General features: G+C 41.8%; 1 protein-coding gene across 6 annotated transcripts in view; it reads right to left on the bottom strand.

The window, feature by feature from the left end:
- The window catches only part of PPP6R3 (protein phosphatase 6 regulatory subunit 3), a 58,137-nt gene extending 39,843 nt beyond the window's left edge, over window positions 1-18,294 (bottom strand). For 5 of the 6 annotated variants that reach the window (XR_008437529.1, XM_053980216.1, XM_053980218.1 and 2 more), the window contains exon 1: window positions 12,331-12,432. Coding sequence is in view for 1 of the 6 variants with exons in the window: in XM_053980217.1 (XP_053836192.1) it covers window positions 12,331-12,432; window positions 17,145-17,177 (135 nt within the window). In the remaining 5 variants the exon portion in view is untranslated. Of the gene's footprint in view, window positions 1-12,330; window positions 12,433-17,144; window positions 17,232-18,233 lie in introns of those variants that run through there. The other variant, XM_053980217.1, reaches the window with a different exon arrangement.
- Window positions 18,295-19,403: the final 1,109 nt, after the last annotated feature.

Below are 19,403 nucleotides of genomic sequence, written 5' to 3'. Positions count from 1 at the left end.
CAAGACATTGGTGCATCTGAACTAGTCTAGAATTTTCATTTGTAAACTAATTAAGTTTATAGAAAAATCATCATGATAACCAAGGCAATTTTTAAACACAAAGAAGCATCTCACTTAGGTCAGGACTTAAACTTTGAATGCTTTGGCTATCAGTTCCCAACACCTTGCTTAGAGGATACATTTGTACGCTGAAATGTCACCACCCTCAGAATGAGGAAAAGGACTGAAATTCCTCATAGTCTCTAACAGGAGTGCTTTAGGATGCTAAATTAGCTTATGTAAAGCAGCTTTGTTCTACTCCGTGCTGTGCAGTCACCCTCTGTTGGCTCCCCATCCCCTTGGCAGATGAAACCTCTGCCAAGGCATTTCCAAAAGAAAAAAACTACTCCAAAAGTGGCAAATGCAGAAGGAAGAAGCGAAAAGAGTTTTTCTGCCATGTCCATGGGATGGAACAACTGAAAGGATCATTCAATCACCAGGGCCAGTGCCACCAAGGAAGAGGGAACACACCATTAGGGACAGTGCAATCGGGATCTGACTCTTGTATCTTTGCCCTAAATTATATCACCACAAGCCTGCTCAGATGACAAGAGTAAATGCTCTCCTGAATCCAATACATAAGATGGGTGATGTTGAATTTGGACAACTCTGCATCAGTTCTACTGTTGTCTCAACCAGCTGATAATTTGCAAGTGTAAATGAGTCCTGAATTCCTGCATTGCTACTCTGGAAATGCAAAAAAACCCAGTAACACTGACTTACTGCTTTAGCAATAAACTTAACTTTTTTGTTTGCACATTTTAGAAACAACTACTGTAACTTAAAGACACAGCCTTAAGTTGAAAGGCATGAATTTTACCAGAGGTTTATTTTATAAGCATGTGTTTTATTCTGTTCACTGTATTAGTTCAAAGATAGCATGAATTTGGATTTTTTTTCCTCAAATTAATCCTCCTACTCCTGTTGTGGATTAGGCCTTGAAAGTTGGACATAAGTCAGATTTTGAGGCACACGAAAAATACATGGAGCTAAAAGAAAGCCACTTCAGCAACTTCTAACCAGGACACCAGTGTTCCTTCTGTATGGACAGTGCATTCACGTCTATTATTTGCTTTATTTTTATCATGCAAAATCCCAGTCTTGTTAAAAAGAATACTTAAAGACCATTTCCAGTTCAGAAATGGAAGTCAGCAGCTTCTAGGAGCACATCAATGTTTTGGCTCCTGAAGCTCCAGTCAGCTACAGCTGCTGCCACAACAGAAGTGGACTCGCATGAAGATAGCAACTTCAAAATTAAATCCAAAGCAATTTTTAACTTCTTGCTTAACTCTTCACTTTCATTCAAGGTTTCTGGGACCCGCTGTTCAGGTAGCCTGAATTTTCATTGTAAGTTACATGAACTGCACTAGTTAAAGGCTATGGGCAAGGGCATCTTCCTGTTTTTCCTCATGCTAAAGCTCTACAAAGCCATTAAAATAAATTTTGACAGCTGCAAGTTCCTAAGTTTTTTTAATCAGGATATCAAGAAATGCTACTATATCCTGAAAAAACTGACAGAACTATTCAACCCACCCTAAATGCACACACAAGCTAAATATTCCCTTAATGTCAGTATCATAAGCATGTTTTGCTTTTGAGAATGAAAGTTAGAATCCCTAACACTCTTCAAAGAGCGTTCAAATCCAACATCATGAACAGAAAAGCTGAAGATATTTCTTCCTTCAATCTTTAATTTAACCAAATTAAAACATCTTTTATTTTGATTTGTTCATGGGCAAAGACCACTAAATTGACTTGCTTTACCAAAGAGCTTAAGCCCCATCTATACTTTTTCCTACAATATCAGCATTTTCAAGTTTAACAATACAATCCCTAGGACAAAAGTAGAAAAGTTCTTTCAATGCCAAACAAGAGAAATAAAACACAGAAGCAGCGCCTAGATACAAGGGGAATGATACTACTTTAGCATATTCACTTCTCTAGATTTTAGTATCTGTATTTAGCAAAATTTAGTGCCATCTGGAATCTTAGAGCTTTATTTGACCCTTTAACCAAACAAGAACACTACTTTCCTTCACAGAACATACCCTGTATATTCAGGGAAAACAGTCTACACAACAGTTTCTCCACCTCTGCAGATATCCTGAGGATGAAGGTAAATAAAAAATAAAAAAGAAAAATATTCTTATACATATGAAATGTCAAGTACTGGATGCTGAACAGTCAGATTAATTTATCACTCAAAGACTAAGACAGTTGAAGGGTGACTCAATATTCTCCTTCTGTAATACAGAGTGCTACAAAGACAACTGTCCAGTAACTGTTGTTACTTAAACACCAAGCTTTAAAAAAGCAAGACCAGCTTGACTTTTCTGAGACTCATCTTAGAAAACTAAGAAAATAATGCTTTTAAATGGGAAGATTTCACCAATTCTCACCTACATAACTTTAATGAATTACTGTCATTTTTATTAAGGTACCTCCAAAAATGTTTCAGAAAAGAAATTAGAAACCCACCAAAATCATGAAACTTCAGTGCAAAATCTTTCCCACTGAAGCCTGAAGTGGCTATTAAGCTAATGCGATCTTTCTTTCCCATTCCCCACTCCCACAGGCAATTTATATTTTGGAGACTCCAGTCACTGAGTTTTGCTGTGCTGTCCTTTTACAAACCACACACACAGAGCAATCACACATTTTTTTAGGCATAGGTGCTGCTGGTGTCTCAACTGAACAGAAGGAATGCCTTCCCCATGGAACTCTTCTATTAACTCTTCTATTTGGGCAATAGTACAAAAATCAGGACTGCCTAACAGAATAAGACACCACCTTCCAAGTGCAACACTCACTCTAGTTTAAAGAAAAAAAAGCTGAAGTTCCATAAAAAAAAAAAGCCAAACCTACCATCTTCTCCATGACCTTCAAAATAATATTTTCAAAATTCTACTTCAATGCTTCTTGAATTAAGACTCCAACAAATCAGAGGAGCAGATTTGTTTGAGTGCCTTTCAGAATTCTATCACAGTTTCAAGTGGCAACTGTGGGGCAAGCGTGTCTCAAAGATTTAGCAGCAGTTCTTAGTAATACTGTTTCCAAAGGGTGATTAGTCTAAAGTTTTACACTGAAGTGATCATCAGCTGTGCAATACCATGAGGACAGTAGCATACACTTTCAAACAGAGTTTAAAAAACCCATTCAAGCAATATGCCACAGTTAAAGGACACAGTGTCCTTCTGAAATTACCCTTCCTTCAACTGGCTGTTTTCTCTTTCATTTTCTTTGTGCCCTTTCAAGAGAGGGCACACAGTAACTCACCATAGTACTTTAAGCAGCCATTCCTTCCTACCAGTTCTTTCTCTTAGCTACCAATCTATCTGCCAACAGTTTTCTCCTGCTGCAAGAGAGTCAACTCTCACCACGAGTTACTTTACTAAGAGTTACTGAACATACACTGTTATAACCAATCCCAATGCAAGACTGAAAACAGCACTGATAGGCTAGTTATACAAAACTACAGCAATACATCTGCCCTACTGCGCCTACTCAAGGGATTTAAAGCATAAAGTTTCAAAGAAACCAAGCGACTTAAAATCCAAGCTCAGAATTTAAAATGGTATTTACTACAGCATTACATGATAAAATCCTAAAGAGAAATACCCTGCTGAGCCAAAGACATAGAAATCAATTTACTTAAGACCTGAATTTAAGTCTTCTATTCTTTTCAGTAACATTTAGGGTTCTACATAGACTTTTGTCAAGACAGTCTTATTACCATTCCAAAAAGTCAAGTCACTGCTATGCCAAGTGGCACAGAAATTAACTTAGTTTGAAATGTCTTGAAGTCTGTAACAAGACTTCTTAGGTGGTTTCACTCAATGTTCACTACCCACAATAATTTTTTTTAAATTACATTTGTATAACCTATAAACCCTTCTTCTTATGAGGATGAAATCAGCACCACATTACAAATTTTTATTGTCTCTATAAATAATTTCATTCCTGGCTGCATGGGGCTACAACTTCAACATGGGAGGGAAAAAAAAAAACACATCATCACTGCATTCTAATCTCCAGCCTTACAGCTAGGATTACAAATTAAACTTCAGAATTCCCAAATCCAGAAGAGGGGAAGACTGGACCAGTGCATTTCAAAGGAAAAAAATCTTGTACAAGTATTAATATCATTGCTTTCGCTTTCTGTTATGCCCTAAAAGGCATCCAGTTTCCCACAGTGAAAAACATCTGCAGGTGTTTCCTATAAAAAAATATAAATAAGTAAATACATAAACCCCATGGGTTTTTCAGACTTTGAATCTTTTTTCCATAGACATTCTCATACATAAAAGATTCAGAATTATTCTTGTCTGCCTTCAATATCCTATCTCTCCAATTCCAATCTGGGCAACTAAATTCCCTAGTCGGTAACCAAGGCATTAGGGATTAATTTATAACTTGCATTTTTGCAAATTATAAATTTGCATTTTTGAAGCAGAGCATCAAAGCTAAGTGTAGCTGGTAATCAGTTCAGCTATGTTAAAGTTCTTTGGTTTTTGTTCTCAAAATAAGTAATATTTAAGTACAGCAGGAGGGCATACTAGATGAGGCAGACACAGGAAAAAAAAGTATGTGTCTATCTATGACTGAAGTCATATTAAGACAACTGCACCTGGCACAACTACTGAGTAAGTAAAGCAATCAAGCATTAATGGGTTGAGAAGTTTTAAGTTCAGTCTTCAATCTCATATTACTCGTATCAGAAAAAATTATTAATATCATGACTCTAGAAGAGAGCATTAGCCCTTAGAGCATAAGCAAGCAGCCTGAAAAGATACATTTAGTTTTTTATGTTGATCATTATGAAATGCAGATCTCTCACTAATGTTACCTTACCAAATCCTTTATCAAACAGATTTCACCAAATACAGTGTTTGGTAAACAATTTTTTGCTATTTAGATGTGGATTAAAGCTGCAACAAAGAGCCCATCATCAGCATCAAATACACACAGAGAAGGAGCCTTTGATGAATGTTTGCTGGACACAGCCAAAAGGAAGAACTGATACTTCACAGCCAGCTCACTGTATCTTCTACAGCTGTCCCTCACAGATAGGAAAAGACTCCTACATGTCATCACCCCTCAGAACTGCCACGAGCAAACTCCTCCTTTGTAAGAGCCAGAAAGAACAGAGAAAGACAAACATGACCAATGGGAACAAAACCCCTGAGCTGCTGCAACTTCTAGGTGCACTTCCATCTAGACTGACCAGCATTGACATGACATGGACCTTGAGCTCCTAAAAAGGGAGGTGCTTACATCAGTAGGAACCCCCCCTTATTTAAAAACAGGGTCTCTTCCTGCCACCACCACAGCTTTGCTTTAGCTGTCTCTAAACTTTCGATCCTTTTCCAAGAAGTTTGGTGACAACAGCTAAAGTTGTCAAAAGTAACCTACTTAACCTACTACTTCTTATTTTCTAGATAGAAAATAAGCTTTTGGTTACATGGATATCCAGCAAGTCCATCAAGACAGTAGAAGAAATAACATGAATTCAAATTCTGCAGTTCAAACCAGACCTAAAGTTCACAGGTGAACTTTTAAGATGGTCCAAGTAGTAGGTACATGGTAAGCAAGAACAGAATATGAAGAACCCTATTTCTCCAAATCACAAAAGGAATGAGTTCTGTCACCAATACCTAACCTATGATTTTTGCCCTAATGAAACTTAAGAGTAATTGAAAAAAAAAAAAAAAAACCTCACACGCAAAAAAAAAACCCCTACACAAAAACTCCTTTATTTTTCCCTGCACTAAGTAGATCGGAAACACAAAACTTGGTTTCCACTATACTTACAAAAAAGAAAATAGCATTGTATTGTCACATTTCTATGAGGATCACTAATTGTGTAAGCACTCTGCTACAAAGGTGCAGAAACCCACCCTGTGAGGGCAGTGGCTTACACCCCTTTCACAATGCAAACAGAAGTGGAATAATATCAACTTGTAGCAAGGCAAGCCTTGAGAGTATCTGCTACTCCCTTGTTTTCTGCTCTAACAAAGGCTCAAACCAGTTACAATACAATGGAAAATGCAATCACACCTGCACTAGCATTGCCTACAGCCACTGCATAAAGCACTACTTGAAAGTTTTAATCTATCAATTAGGTTACTCCCACAAGAGAGAAACGTGCAACACAACTGAGGATTAGTCTTGGGCTTTACTCTTCTAAAGGAGCATCCTGTACATTTACAGAATAGTTTAGGAAATAATGGCATTCACTTCAAAAACCCACAGCAGAAGTTAAATTTGTACAACAAAATCATGTTTTATATACCACTATCCAATTAGAAAACCTGCCAATGGTCACTCAAGAAAGGAACTCGCCCACTGTGTAAGAGGGGTGGGAAGCCTGCGATTCACTTCTGTAATTAACAATCAGAATGCTTTTAGTACCGAAATAGCTATTCTAGAACATATTTAATTAATTCAGAAACTACTTTTTACTAAAAAATTTGAAGTTTTCATCCTCCATCCCAACTGTGCTTTATTACCAAACTGGAAATCACATGGCCATCTCTCAAGCCTCACCTAGGACAGACGTGGGCATCCTAAAAGGGCTTTAGAGATTTCTTCATGTTTAAAAGCATCTTTTGGCACAGGCAACAAGAGATGGCCTATGGTGTTCCTGTGCCCATTTTCAAGAAGGGCCAGTGGACATAGGGGAGAGACCACCAGGCCATGTACTCCACCTCCTCACAGATGCACAACTTAAACTGCATAAATGCTTGGAACCATCTCATTCAAAATGAAATTGGATAAAGTTTTAAGAACCTTTCAAGGAAACTAATCCATCCTCAAATCTCACCACTGGGCAGTTTCTGCTTGTGCATATACACAATTTTTATTCTCCTTTTTTAATCTCCTCCCCTTAATTAATCAAATCCCCACTCTGCATTTCCCAGGCACTCTTCTATGCCATTGTGCCTACAGGCCTAACAACATAAATCTCCCCTCCAGTGGAGTGTTACGGCTTCACTTGTCCATAAGGTTGTATGCTAAGGTGCTTCTGCTATTCTTTTCCACAGCTGGTATGCAACATATCCCACAGATTTGACACTGAACATTTCAAGTTTAAGAAGAAAAGATACATCCATTTAACAGAATTAAGGGATGACTGCATGAACTAACAAGAAGAAGAAAAACAAGTCAAAGGGTTAGGCAGGAACTTTTTCACCTATTCCAAACACATATACCATTTCAAACATGTTTCTTGGCATGTTATATATGTTATTGAATAATCAAGGGTCACGAAAAGTCTTGTATGTCATACTAACAATTTTTTTGCCAATATTATGGGAAGAGCTATTCCATAAACAGGCAAGCTTAAACCACATGTCCTCCCAATCTTTTCAAGTCAGTCTATTCCACTTCCTGAGAAGTGTCCCAAACTAGCTATAAAGCTACATATAATATCCAAGAGTAGAAAAATATTTTACTTCAGTTGCTTAGTAGCACATGGTTTCTAAAACAGATGCTGGCACCCTGACACGCTACAGAAACAATTAAACATGCTATGCAGAGCTTTCGACATGATGTTCATGTATTCTCTGCGTCTTCTCCCTGATCTTTCAGGCTTGCTTCCCACCCCAAAAATATCCGGGATCACTAGTTTCTCAAGTTCTTTGCTCTATTCCTCCAACTTACCAAAATACGAAGACACAAGCAAGATGTTATTTCCCATTTACCCCTACTTGTTTTATTGTTGTGAAAAGTTTTGCCAAAAACAATGGCTCTACAGCTTGCTCTTTAGAATCTGGGTGTGAGATATTAACCTGAGATAACACAGTATTCCTAAACCTGGAATATGAGATACTGGAGTACACAGCAAGTTTAAGTTTCACAGGTGAAGGTGCGACTACAAGACTAATCTAGAGGGCACACAGTGTGCTGAAGCCATCCTACCTTACCACAGAAAGAGACCACTATGGTCATACCAGCACCTCTTCTGCCCAAACACAAAAGCCATGGTTTCCACCATAGTTCCAAAGGCCATAAATTAACTCAGTTACCCAAGAAAAGTGAATACAAAAGTGAAGACAAAGATGTACTATGCTGAAACACTGCTCTTTGCAACCATATTGCAATAAGCCATTCTTTAGCTTCCATCTTTAACTGTGAATTTAAATACATACTTCAAGGCTTTTTAAGCACTTGAACAAAACAGGACATTAATGGATAGAAAGGAGAGGGGACCAGACACTTCTTCAACACATTTCTCCCTTCTGACTGGTTGGTTTTGAGCCTGCTCTTTAGCATTTCACAGTACATTCACGTCAAGATTAAGCTGAGTAAATAAGCAAAGATGTTGAGCCATAACAACAGAGTTCACTCTCTAAACATCTGTCAATACTAAAGCTACATACACAAATTTCTGCTCTAATACTGCTAAATTCAGGCTCCATCTACTAATTCACTTCAATTTCACTCTTGGAACACGATCTGATTCTCTGAGTGGTACACAGGCTATAGCATCACCTCCTTTAAGTGCAAGACAGAAACATTCCAAAGGAAAAAGTCACTTTTGTTCACTCCAGCAACTCAGCAGAAGTCAGCAGTTTGCAGGCAGTATTGTGAAGAGACACATAAACTACTCAGTATCTTTAATTTCATAAGGGAATAACAGCTACTTGAATTGTATTTTTAAAAAATCCAAAGCTGTGCTGCTTACAGCAGTTTATGTACAAATCTAACTGGCTTGTAAAGAAGCTGTAATGCACTACCCTACTTAAAGGCATTCCTGTTAAACAGGTTGCTTTTCTGGAATTTCTAAACTACACCTTTCAATTCACTCAAGGTTTTCCTTGGTCATTGTAAAAAGACCTCACCAACAGTTCTTCAGGCCAAAACAGTATTTCCAAGTAGTTTTAGAAAATAAATTCCTTTAGTAACTCCAGACAGTGCAGGATTCAATATCTATACATTCTGCTTTTCAAACAGAAAGCAAATAAGAAGAATTCCTTATGTTCAAATAGTATCATAGATGGACAAAACAAGTAATTTAAGTGAACTTAAACAAGTACTTAAAAATATAAACTATCAAGAAAAACATGTAAACTGGATATCACTTTTGCATGGTGTCTCATTCACAATTTACATATTGAAAGGTAATTCTGCAGTGTTATTTTCTACTTGTATAATAAAGAAACTCTTGCAAGCTTCAGTTAGTCCATGTCTTGCTACTGAAAACATAAATAACACAGAGATAAATAATCAGAGTCTTATCTGAATGTCTGTTGCACTGGAAATAGACCATTCAGTTCAAATAACTTCAGCAATCTTTCTGGAACACTGAAACAGAGACTTCCCATTTTTCAGCATCCCAGAAAAAAAAAAACCCACACAGGTGTTTGTGCAATCCAAAAACACACTGCACTGTTAAGAGTACACTTACTCATTCCACTGAAGGACATTCAAAACCTAAGTAATACCACCACCAATAAGTAACATATTCTTTCATTTTTAAGTTGTCAACATCGCAAAGGACTCCTTTCAAAATCTATCCACCTACTCCTAAGTTTTCTCCACTCAGAACACTTTTTTTAAAATAGCAACACACCCATTCAAAGTATCTCACTGACTTAAACAACGTTTATGCTGACAGAAATGATCTTTAGCCTCAATTGCACTTATATCATACAAGATAGTCTCGTATGACACTAAATAGACAATAACACTAATTCCCTCTTACACTTTGGAAAGTTCTTAGCAACCAACGAAAACCAAAACCAGAAAAACTGGCAGGTTCTAAGTGAGATTTTGCCAAACGCATTTAACAGCAGTTAAAGCTTACCCAAACACTGCTACGCTCTTAAAACATTACAGTTCCAAGAAGCCGCCTTGTTAAAGCCCCAGACCAGCCCAACCGTCCCAGCAGAGAAGCCCCGCGCGGCAGCCCGGGGCAGGAGCGGCGGCAGGCACGGAAGGCTCTGCCGTGCGGCCTGGCCTCCCCGCCGCGCTCCGGCCCCCGCACCCCGCAGCCGCGCCCCGGGCTCCGCGCTGCGGGTGTGGGAGGCCGCCTCGGCCCGGTGCCGCCCGAGCAGCGCCCGGAGCCCCCGCACGGCCGTGCGCGGGCGCCAGGCCCACGCCGCCGCGGAGGAGCCGCCGCCGGAGCGCTGCTCCCCTGGAAGCGGCGGGACGGAGATCACGGCGCCGTCCAGGCCGTACCTCGGCAGCGCGTCCCCCGCCACAGGCCCCGGGTGCCTCCGCTCAGGCGGGAAAGCCTCCGCTCGCCACCATCACCGACGCTCCAAGATGGCGGACATTGCAGCTCTGGCGAGCCTTCCTCTACCTCCGCCCACCTGCCAATCACCTCGCCCCGGAACCGCCCTTCTCCCCGGTTTGCCCCTTCCTATTGGGTGCTGTGCGGAGCTCGGTCTCTCATTGGCCGCCAGGCCAATGTCAGTCATCCATCTACGCGACTGCGACAGGGTGGGATGCGGATGGCGGCGGGCTCCCGGCTTCCCGTTGGCCAATCAGCGCACGGGGCGGGTGCACATCGATTCCCACCTTCCTAGCCTAGCAACAAGGGAACGTCACGCTGACAGGCGTCTCTCTCGGCCAATAGAGAAAGCAGATTCCTTTTAAAAATAAACCCGTTCCCTCCAATCCGGAGCCGAGGCGCTCGGAGGCCGCGGCGGGGGGGCGGGAGCCAGCCGTGGCGTCCGTCCCGCATCTTCACCCGCCGCGCCTCGCCATTGGCCAGCGCGCCGGGCCACGCCCCCAGGGCGCGCGCGGGAGCCAAACCGCCTGACAACAGGGAGGCGGCGCGCGAGGGCCGCGGGGGGCCCCGGTCTCGGAGCGGCCGCCTGGGGTGCGCGAGTGGCGGCGGCGCTGCCCGCCTCCTGCACCGGCGGGACTTGCCTTTTCCCGAGCCTGCTTGTTGGCTGGGAGAGGAGGCCAACCCCCACCTGGCTACAGCCTCCTTTCAGGCAGTTGTACAGTGATAAGGTCTCATTTGACCCTCCTTTTCCCCAGGCTGAACACCCCCAGCTTTCTCAGCTGCCCCTCACAGGACTTGTGCTCCAGACCCTTCTCCATTGCCCTTCTCTGGATTCACTCCAGCACCTCAGTGTCCTTCCTGAAGTGAGGGGTCCAGAACTGGACACAGCACTCAAGGTGTGGCCTCAGCAGTGCAGGGGGACAATCACTGCCCTGGTCCTGTGGCCACGCTATTCCCGATACAGCCCAAAGTGCTCTGGAATGAACCTGTGTGAGATCCAGGGTGGGTGCTGTGCCTCAGCCTTGGCAAACCTCCCTGTCTGCCACCTGCAGAGCCGCTGGTGTGGCTGCTGCACTGCAGCCCTGCTTGGCTGAGCAGGCGGGCAAGGGGCTCTGCTGGAAAGCTCAGGTGGCACACACCTGAACAGGCGTTCAACCCATGGTGCGTGTTGAGCGACGTGTGCCTTAAAGGCATGAACAAATTCTGGTCAGCCAGGATGCTTTTGGCCTTCCCTCGCAAAGCCTCCCGAATAACCTCTGCCCAAAAAGGTGGTGACCCCTCTGGCTCGAGCCCCTTGGCCCCTCAGGGCAGCCTCCCTGGTTTCAGAATGTCACAGTCAGGATGACATCTGTCCACCTGTTGGACACTGCCCAGCCAAGTTACCAGGTACTTGCCTTGCCTGGTGTCCTCAGGTTTTGTCTGGTTTTGGTGGGCTTTTGCCTGGCTTCAATGGGATTTTGTCAGGTTTCAATGTGGTTTTGACTGGTTTCTTGTTAAAAGGGCATGGTCTAGTTAAGGCAAGGACTCATTAATTTATTTAGTTACGCCGGGGAAAGAAACAACAGAGCTGAAATGATAGTTTAGCATTAGGGTAGTCCTTGCAGGCCTCTCATGCAGAGGACATGGAAACTGAAGGGAAGCACTGTGTTTATTTCATGTACCGAAGAGAGGGGAAAACAATATACTTCTTTACCTTCATTATGAATCAGCAGTCTAGGATAAAGCAACTCCACTGTGAATAATGTATCTTCACATCTTTCACATGCTCATCTGACAAAATTAAGCTCAGTACAGCTGTACTTACTTCCTACTGAAAAACAATCAGCAGGTCTGCTCCCATTAAGACAAAGCTAGTGATAGAGACAAGAAACAAATATTGAGGATGCTGCTGCAGAAAGCAGCACCTTTTTCAGTGATCCAAGCTAGAAATGGGCTCAAACCTTGGTCTACAAGAATAAGGTGCTAATGGGAGCGTGTCTCTACATAAAAAATCTTGGGGTTTGGACAAAGGGACAGTGTAATAGCATTGTAAACTATTTTCAGCCTTTGCTTACCTTTCTGTGTGTGTCCTTTTCATATGAGAGGGACTCCACATCTGCTCCTTCACAATTCTGTTCAAGAATTTCAAAATAGGATATAGGCTGCTTGGGGTTTCTCTAAATACAGAAAGATAGGTTAAGACACTTGCTTCTAAGGAAAAGGTAGCTACTGGATTTACAATAGCTGAAAACAGGCTAATGTGGCCTGGCCTTTGTGCTTTGTCCAAAGGAAACTCTTGCCAGCTGCTCAGGTACTTGGTTTCATAATGCTTATTGCATAGAAAGCTGGCCACAATGTCAACCTTTTTTGTGTTCCTGTGTCTTTCCCACCAGTTGACCAAGCTTTGCCTCCTGTCCTCTCTGCAGGCGTTACTGGCTCTCCCAAAGACTGAGTTGCAGTGTGCATTATCCTACTAAGAGCTGTGCTTGTGCTTGCCCCCCTTCAGTGTATCAGTATATGACTGCTCAGTAAAATGTCCCTGTCTTACAAAACCCCTGTGAACAGAAGCCCTCCCCAAGCTGTGAGCCTGGTGGGTTGTTTCTGTTAATAGGATATTGTTGGCTGCCAGCACAGACACATGATCATCTCATTCTGCCTGAATAAGTCAGTGGAGCTGCAGCAACTATGGGTACATGTGATCTTAATGTGTCACAAAACCATGGTATAAACTCAGCAGCATGAAATGTATTTGCTGATATTTAATGCACAGAGTTACACAATTACGTCTCTTGAGTGTACAGCCTGATTTTTGCTTTCCTTTTAATGTAAGCACATTTATTTAGTAAAATGTACCAAAAAAAAAAGATTATTCTCAAAACAATCGACATGAAATGGGACATTGTTTCTTTATTCAACATTTCAGCTGATGTTTCAGTCCAGAAAGATCTCTAAACTGTATTTTTTCCACATTTATTTTAGCTGTCTTCTTTTTGTTTTCTTTCACTGTGTCTGCTTTTTTTGTGGGGTGGTTTTGTTTTTCTCATGCCACTTGTATGTTCCAGCAGAGAGTACTGGCACTACCTACAACAAATGGAGATTTCACAATATAAAGTGTGTAGAGGCAGTTCTAGTTGTGTTGTCAATGACAGTGTGTAGGAAAGACACTGGAAATTTTGACTAGAGACTTAACAGGAAAAATGGGTCTAAACAATGGATGGATGAGTGTACCATGTTAAATGGCATCCCCAGGACAAGCAGGGCGGTTGTTAAAAGGATAATGAGATTATAAAAAAAAATATATAATGTAATACATAACATATAACATATAATATAGCAAGCACCAGAAGTGGTATCTGGAGAGGGTATTAATAGCTTGAGTGTAGAACAGCTACAACAGTAAAATAGTTAGGTACCTAGTATAGTTCCTGTAAATATTAAGCATGTCCTCACAGATAACTAAGTGTTAAACTGTGCTGCTGTGGACACAGCCTATATCATGAGCAAATGTGCCCTGGCAGCAAGGGATGCATCTCAACTCAGAAGAGGCAGGATAATATTTGCGCTGGCACATATCTGATTTTCAAGGGTCCTATCACCACCATCACAATTCCAAAAAAGTTTGGATCTTCATAGGCCCTGTTGTTATCTTAGAGATTTCCTATCAATATATTTCTAAATCTGGATTTTGTGCAATTATTTTTTGAAACTACAGCTGTCCAAGTGGAACTGCCATTACCCATATAAGTTGCTAATGCCAGGGCACTACTACCTCAAGGTAGAAACACTTCATGTCTCAAAGAGGATCTCAAAACACTACTGAACAGCTGGGGGAAATGGGGAGGTTTTGTGGCTTGTCCAACACCACACAGTAAGCTGAACCAGAGGCAAAAGAGTGAAATCCCAGTCCTTTGTCCCTGGGAGTTATGTGCAAATCTGAAGATCTCCACACTATTCCTGTGCCTGTGATTACAGGCAAATCAGAAACAAAAACCTAGCCTGCTTCAGGTGACTGTAGTATTTTATTGCTGGCGAGGGAACTCTAACTTTAACTTTTAGGCAATGGACCTGAAGCTTGATGGTGTTTTACTAAATCACTAGGCTAGGGTTTCAAGTGTCAGTATCTTAACTTAGTGATGGCTGCTGCCTGTGACACTTTGAGAGACAGCACTTCTGATGAATTCCTCTACTCCCTCGAGGAAGCCACTTCCTCAGCATAAAGTGATAGGCAAATAAAAAATTTACAAATAATCAGCCTGCTCAGTCACTGTCACCCCATCAAAGGATGATGAGCATGTTTCCTCAGTGTGAACCTATAATCCTTCAGCCATAGCTGTGCTCCCTCCAGGAGCTGGTGGGCTCAGGTGGGCTCCCTGCAGGTGCCAGGAGAAGCATTTCTTAGGGCTTGCTGTGACTCAGCAGCTCTGCCACACCTTGGAGAACAAGCTTGTCTTCCCAAGAGTGGCAGAGCCTGCCAAGCCAGCTTGTCCTGTGGCTCTGCAATTGCTGGATGTGACAGCAGAGGAGGGCAGGCAGGACTGTAGCCTTTCAGCAGCATTTCACTATTAGCTGCTGCTGCTCTTATAGAACCATAATGTCAGACCATGAGCATGTGAGGTGTCCTTCTGCTTCAGCTCTGCCAAGACAACCATAGTCCTGTCCCTATCAACGTGTTGTCTTCCCTTTGTCCCCCCAGGGCAGCTGAGGGATCCTATGAGAGGTTGTTTGTTTCCAGTTTACCCAGCTTGCAGACTTGGGTTTCCCACAGGCACAGGGAAGCACCACTGCCTGCAAGGGAACAGGAACACCTGAACACAGATCTGGAGCTGAACCTCCGCAGTTTTGATATCTGGCTGTTCAATCAACTCAGGCATAAAATGAAGTCATAGCTTAACCTCTTTTAATCTGGTTGAGGTTCACTCTTCTGAGCACTACAAGTTACATGTAGGAAACAGACCCAGAAAAAGAGGGACAATTGGGTGCCTTGCACTAGAGTCCCCATCTCTGTTTACACTGAAAGAATATTTGTAGAGTAAGGTCAGCCAAGACAGAAACACCTCTGGTTTAAACATAGCCCTTACAAAATCCATTGTTCATCTTACAGTTCAGGAGAGAATAAAGTCTATTAAAGAATTTTAATGATTTAATGTTTAGCTCAACATCTTATTAAAATTGTGAAAACTAAGTAGCTTTAAGAAGAGAGAAGGAACATTTCTGAACAATAACTTCATGGTTATGATGCTGAGGGTGAACATGGATGTTTGACTACACCAGACCCACAAGTTAATCCATTTAGTTGAAACAAAATGTTCAAGTTCAGTTTTCTAATCTCATTTCAAGCATTGATCCTATCAGCATTTCTAAGGCAAAGCTGCTGGGGAGTAGAGTTGGACCTCCATACCATACTTGTGGCCCTTCTGGAAAGAACATAGGCATGGAGGGAGGTTTTGGCACCAATCCATTTTGTTTTCACTTGAGAGCTTTGGCCATCCCCCTTCTTTCTCCATGGGAGACCATATATCAGTATTGGTCATGCTTTTCTCCCACCTGCCCAGCACTAGCAATCAATGGCATATCACCTGGGAGCAAAAAGCAGTTAATGTTACTTAACATTAACAGTAAGCTGCTGATGTTGCTGACCTGCCAGCAAAGTGCACAGTGTGGGCCCAGCATGCAGGTATGGGAGCCTGCTGGGTAGCTGCACCAGAAAGCTGTCCTGACTGATCAACCCCATCCCTCTTGGGATGGATCCTCTCTTTTTCTGAGAGGATGCTGAAGGTTGGCAAGGTGTGCCAGCAGTATGGGCAAAGCACTGATTTCTTCCCATCCATTTTATAAAAGAGCAGAGGAAACAGTGATTGGTGATGGCATGGTCAAAAAACAGTTTGACATAATTTGTTGGAAACTCCATAAACCTTATTACATGGGAAAATGGGTGAAGAAATGGAAGCCTAATAATCCTAAACATTATGTCCTGGTGCTACCACTGTCCCTATATATATATATATATGCAGGATGGTTTCCCTTGAGCCTTTTGGTTATTTTGTCCAGATAAAAGGGTTGGAGGTTACCTCCCATTCAAACATAACACTTAGGAATCATGGGGAACAGGGGAAGACCTGGGTACATCAGTTATTAACATCAGAAGCAAATCATGCTCTAGTAACAAAACAGAGTGTGTACTGTAAGCAGAAGAAATAATGTATAGTTTCCAACAAGCATCTGAGACTGAAACACAAGTCCAGCCATAAAAGTGAGCAGAACTTAATATCTGTTAAACAACATACACGTGCAGCACCCAGTGCAGGTACAGAGAAATTGTCTTGGATGACTGGTGTACAGCACTGTTTCTCCTTCTCTGGTACTAACTGACCTGACAGGAGCCTGGCAGCACCTTCCCACCCCAGGAGAGCTTGTAATCTGGTGATTATAGGTACATTTGGGAGGTGCAGATTGAAATTTCCATGGCAAAGGGAGCAATATCACAGTCTCATTAAGACTTTTGTATAAAAGGAGCTCCATCTCCATTTCTTTTCCCTCTGGCTGTGCTTCAAAAGAAAACATACCTAAGGACTCTTGAGCTGTAAAGAGTCCAGTATCCTGGAAGTAGGCCTAGGATCTGGGATGCTGACCAAACTGAACTCCTGGGAACTCAGGCCAAATGATACAGAGCTTCTGCACCATGATTCAGATGTCACCTGTCTGACCCTCTCAGGGCCCTCACAGGGATTTTTTGATACCTTAAAGCTTACAGAGCAGCTGAGCAGGTGGATTGCAGGATTGCAATTTTAGACTGCAGTGTTTTAATCCCATTTCAAGCACTTAAAAGCTTTTGATAGAGATACTAATATGACAGAGGAGAAAAGAGAGCAGAAAGTTGCTAGACAAGTACTTGAATACAGATCCCAGGAGAGAGAGTGTTCATTGTTCTTCTGCTTCATTAGATGTGCACTAGGTACTGGTTTTATTATGTAGTTACCTATTAAAAAATGTCACACTGTTCAGCAACAGTGCTAACTGCTAATTACCAGCATAACCACATGACCACTCTGGTCTAATGATAGTCCTAAACCCGTGTTATCTTTTAATAGCTAAGCTGATTAAACTAGCACAGAGGAAAAACAAGTTAGAGAAATTACCTTCATGGTACTTCTCCTAAGAAAATTAAGGTGCTTTTCAAGCGTGCAAAGTGCATATATTGTGTCATTTCCCAACCAACCATGATACAGATGCCTAGTAACTATCGAGTTTCTGTGAAATGTTGGCGGGGGACCGAAAGAGATGATATAAACAGGCTGCATTACCCAGGCAAACTTGTGAACACAGTCATCTAATCAGGTGCATGTCATAAGCAGCAGTTGCAGGTTATTTTTGCTTTAAGCTTTTCCTTTCTCTTTTCTTTCTTCCCCTTCAACTCCACCACAAAAAAAAAGGGTATGTCATTCCCCCAAACTGGTCAAGATCAAAACTTGCACATAGTTTAAGTACTGCAACCTTGAAATGCAGAGCCAAACTCTGTTTTTAACCCATTGTTCCACTGGGTAGGAAGCAACAAAGGAAGATGTTTCCCTGTCTCAATGCCAGGAAGGACCACTATGATCAGCTGACCCATCTTTTGAGAACTATGATGACTAAATAAGCAAAGAAAAAACAAGGTTGAAAAATAGCCTTCACAGTACTTCAAGGAAAATTAAGATGCTTTCTTTATCTCAGCCCCATTCTCTTCCTGTCTATCCTGACCTGCTGGTCTCCTGGTATTGGAACATGTATGCAAAGATGAGGAGTGCCTCTCAAAGGGATTAGGCTCCTAAAAAGTCTGAGTGCAATTACCTGTGCAGGTAGTTCCCATCTCTAAGATAGGAAATGCCTTGCAGAGACCTCATGACCCACTTGACAATGCTATTTAAGTCTTTTTAAATTAGGAACGTGGCACAGGCACATTAAGGATGCCATATCCAGGCTGAACAGAGCTTGAACTAACCTTAGGATGGTTCAAGAAAGATGGCAGAATGCAAGGGCAGTTCTTCAGCCCCTGCTTGAGAACAAATATCTTCAAACTCAATTGATCTTACCAAGGACTTGACTGTAGCAAATGTGTAACACTCCCTAAGTCTTCCTCCAAGTCTGGATTTTAGACAGCTGATGTAATTCCTTATGTTTGAGGATTTCATCTGACAGCTTCTTTCCAAAAAGTTATTTCACTGTTGGTGTGAAAGAAATAGGACCTCAATGAATAAGAGTTTTTAAGCTATGCTTATGCTATGCAGGAACATCCTGCACCAGAGAGCTCTGAAGAGTGCCTGGTAACTGTGATAACCCAAACAGATAAACCCCACACCCATATGTTTTCTGCAGCATTTAAAGTATTTCAGAAGTTTCTCATTAAGGCACTTAAAAATCTATAAAAGTTCAGAAATATTCTGTTTTCTGAACAAATTATACAGAACAGTAAGAGTCCATTGTTTTTTCCTACCTGAAAGATCTTTTGTGTTACTGTGAGTCCAATAGCTTTTATCCTGTGGAGATAATGTGGTGTCAGGAGTGATTATTATTACGTGCTAGGGCTGCTTTTATGTCTATCAGAATTTGTCCTTTTTTTTTTTTTTTTTTTTTTAAATAAATTAGAGAATATAAATACTGAGTGACTCTACCCTGACCTGACTGGAGAAACCCACCTAATTTCCTGTATCTCATCTCCTTCTCATCCCATCTGTCCTGACCTTCTTGCCCTCATAGCATGGGATTAGGTTCCTGAGAAGTGTAGGTGATTGCAATTAACTGTTCGTGTAATTTCAACATCTGAGGAAGGGAGTGCCTTGCAGAGACCACCTGACCTGCTTCAGTCATGCTATGGAAACTTTTCATGTTAAGAGAGACACAGGCACACTGAGGGTCACAAGCTCAGAAGTATTTGCAAGTGTCTGTCTTACAAGGACTCACAAAGGCATCAACTGGGGTTAGTACTCAGCCTTGAGAATCTAGGCCTAAATAATGTGCATAAGGCTGCAAAGAAAAACCTGAAACATCTGTCCAAGCCTTGCACATGGATAATAAGATAAATTCTGCTTTTATTGGGTGTTTTTCATTCAATTTTTCTCCTTTTCATTAGTCTCTCCTCTTATGTGATTGTATATACGTTTATGTGGGTAAA

Source organism: Vidua macroura, chromosome 6, assembly GCF_024509145.1.
Source record: "Vidua macroura isolate BioBank_ID:100142 chromosome 6, ASM2450914v1, whole genome shotgun sequence".
NCBI lineage: Eukaryota > Metazoa > Chordata > Aves > Passeriformes > Viduidae > Vidua > Vidua macroura.
Note: the sequence above shows the minus strand (reverse complement) of the source record. Positions and strands in the feature narration are given on the sequence as shown.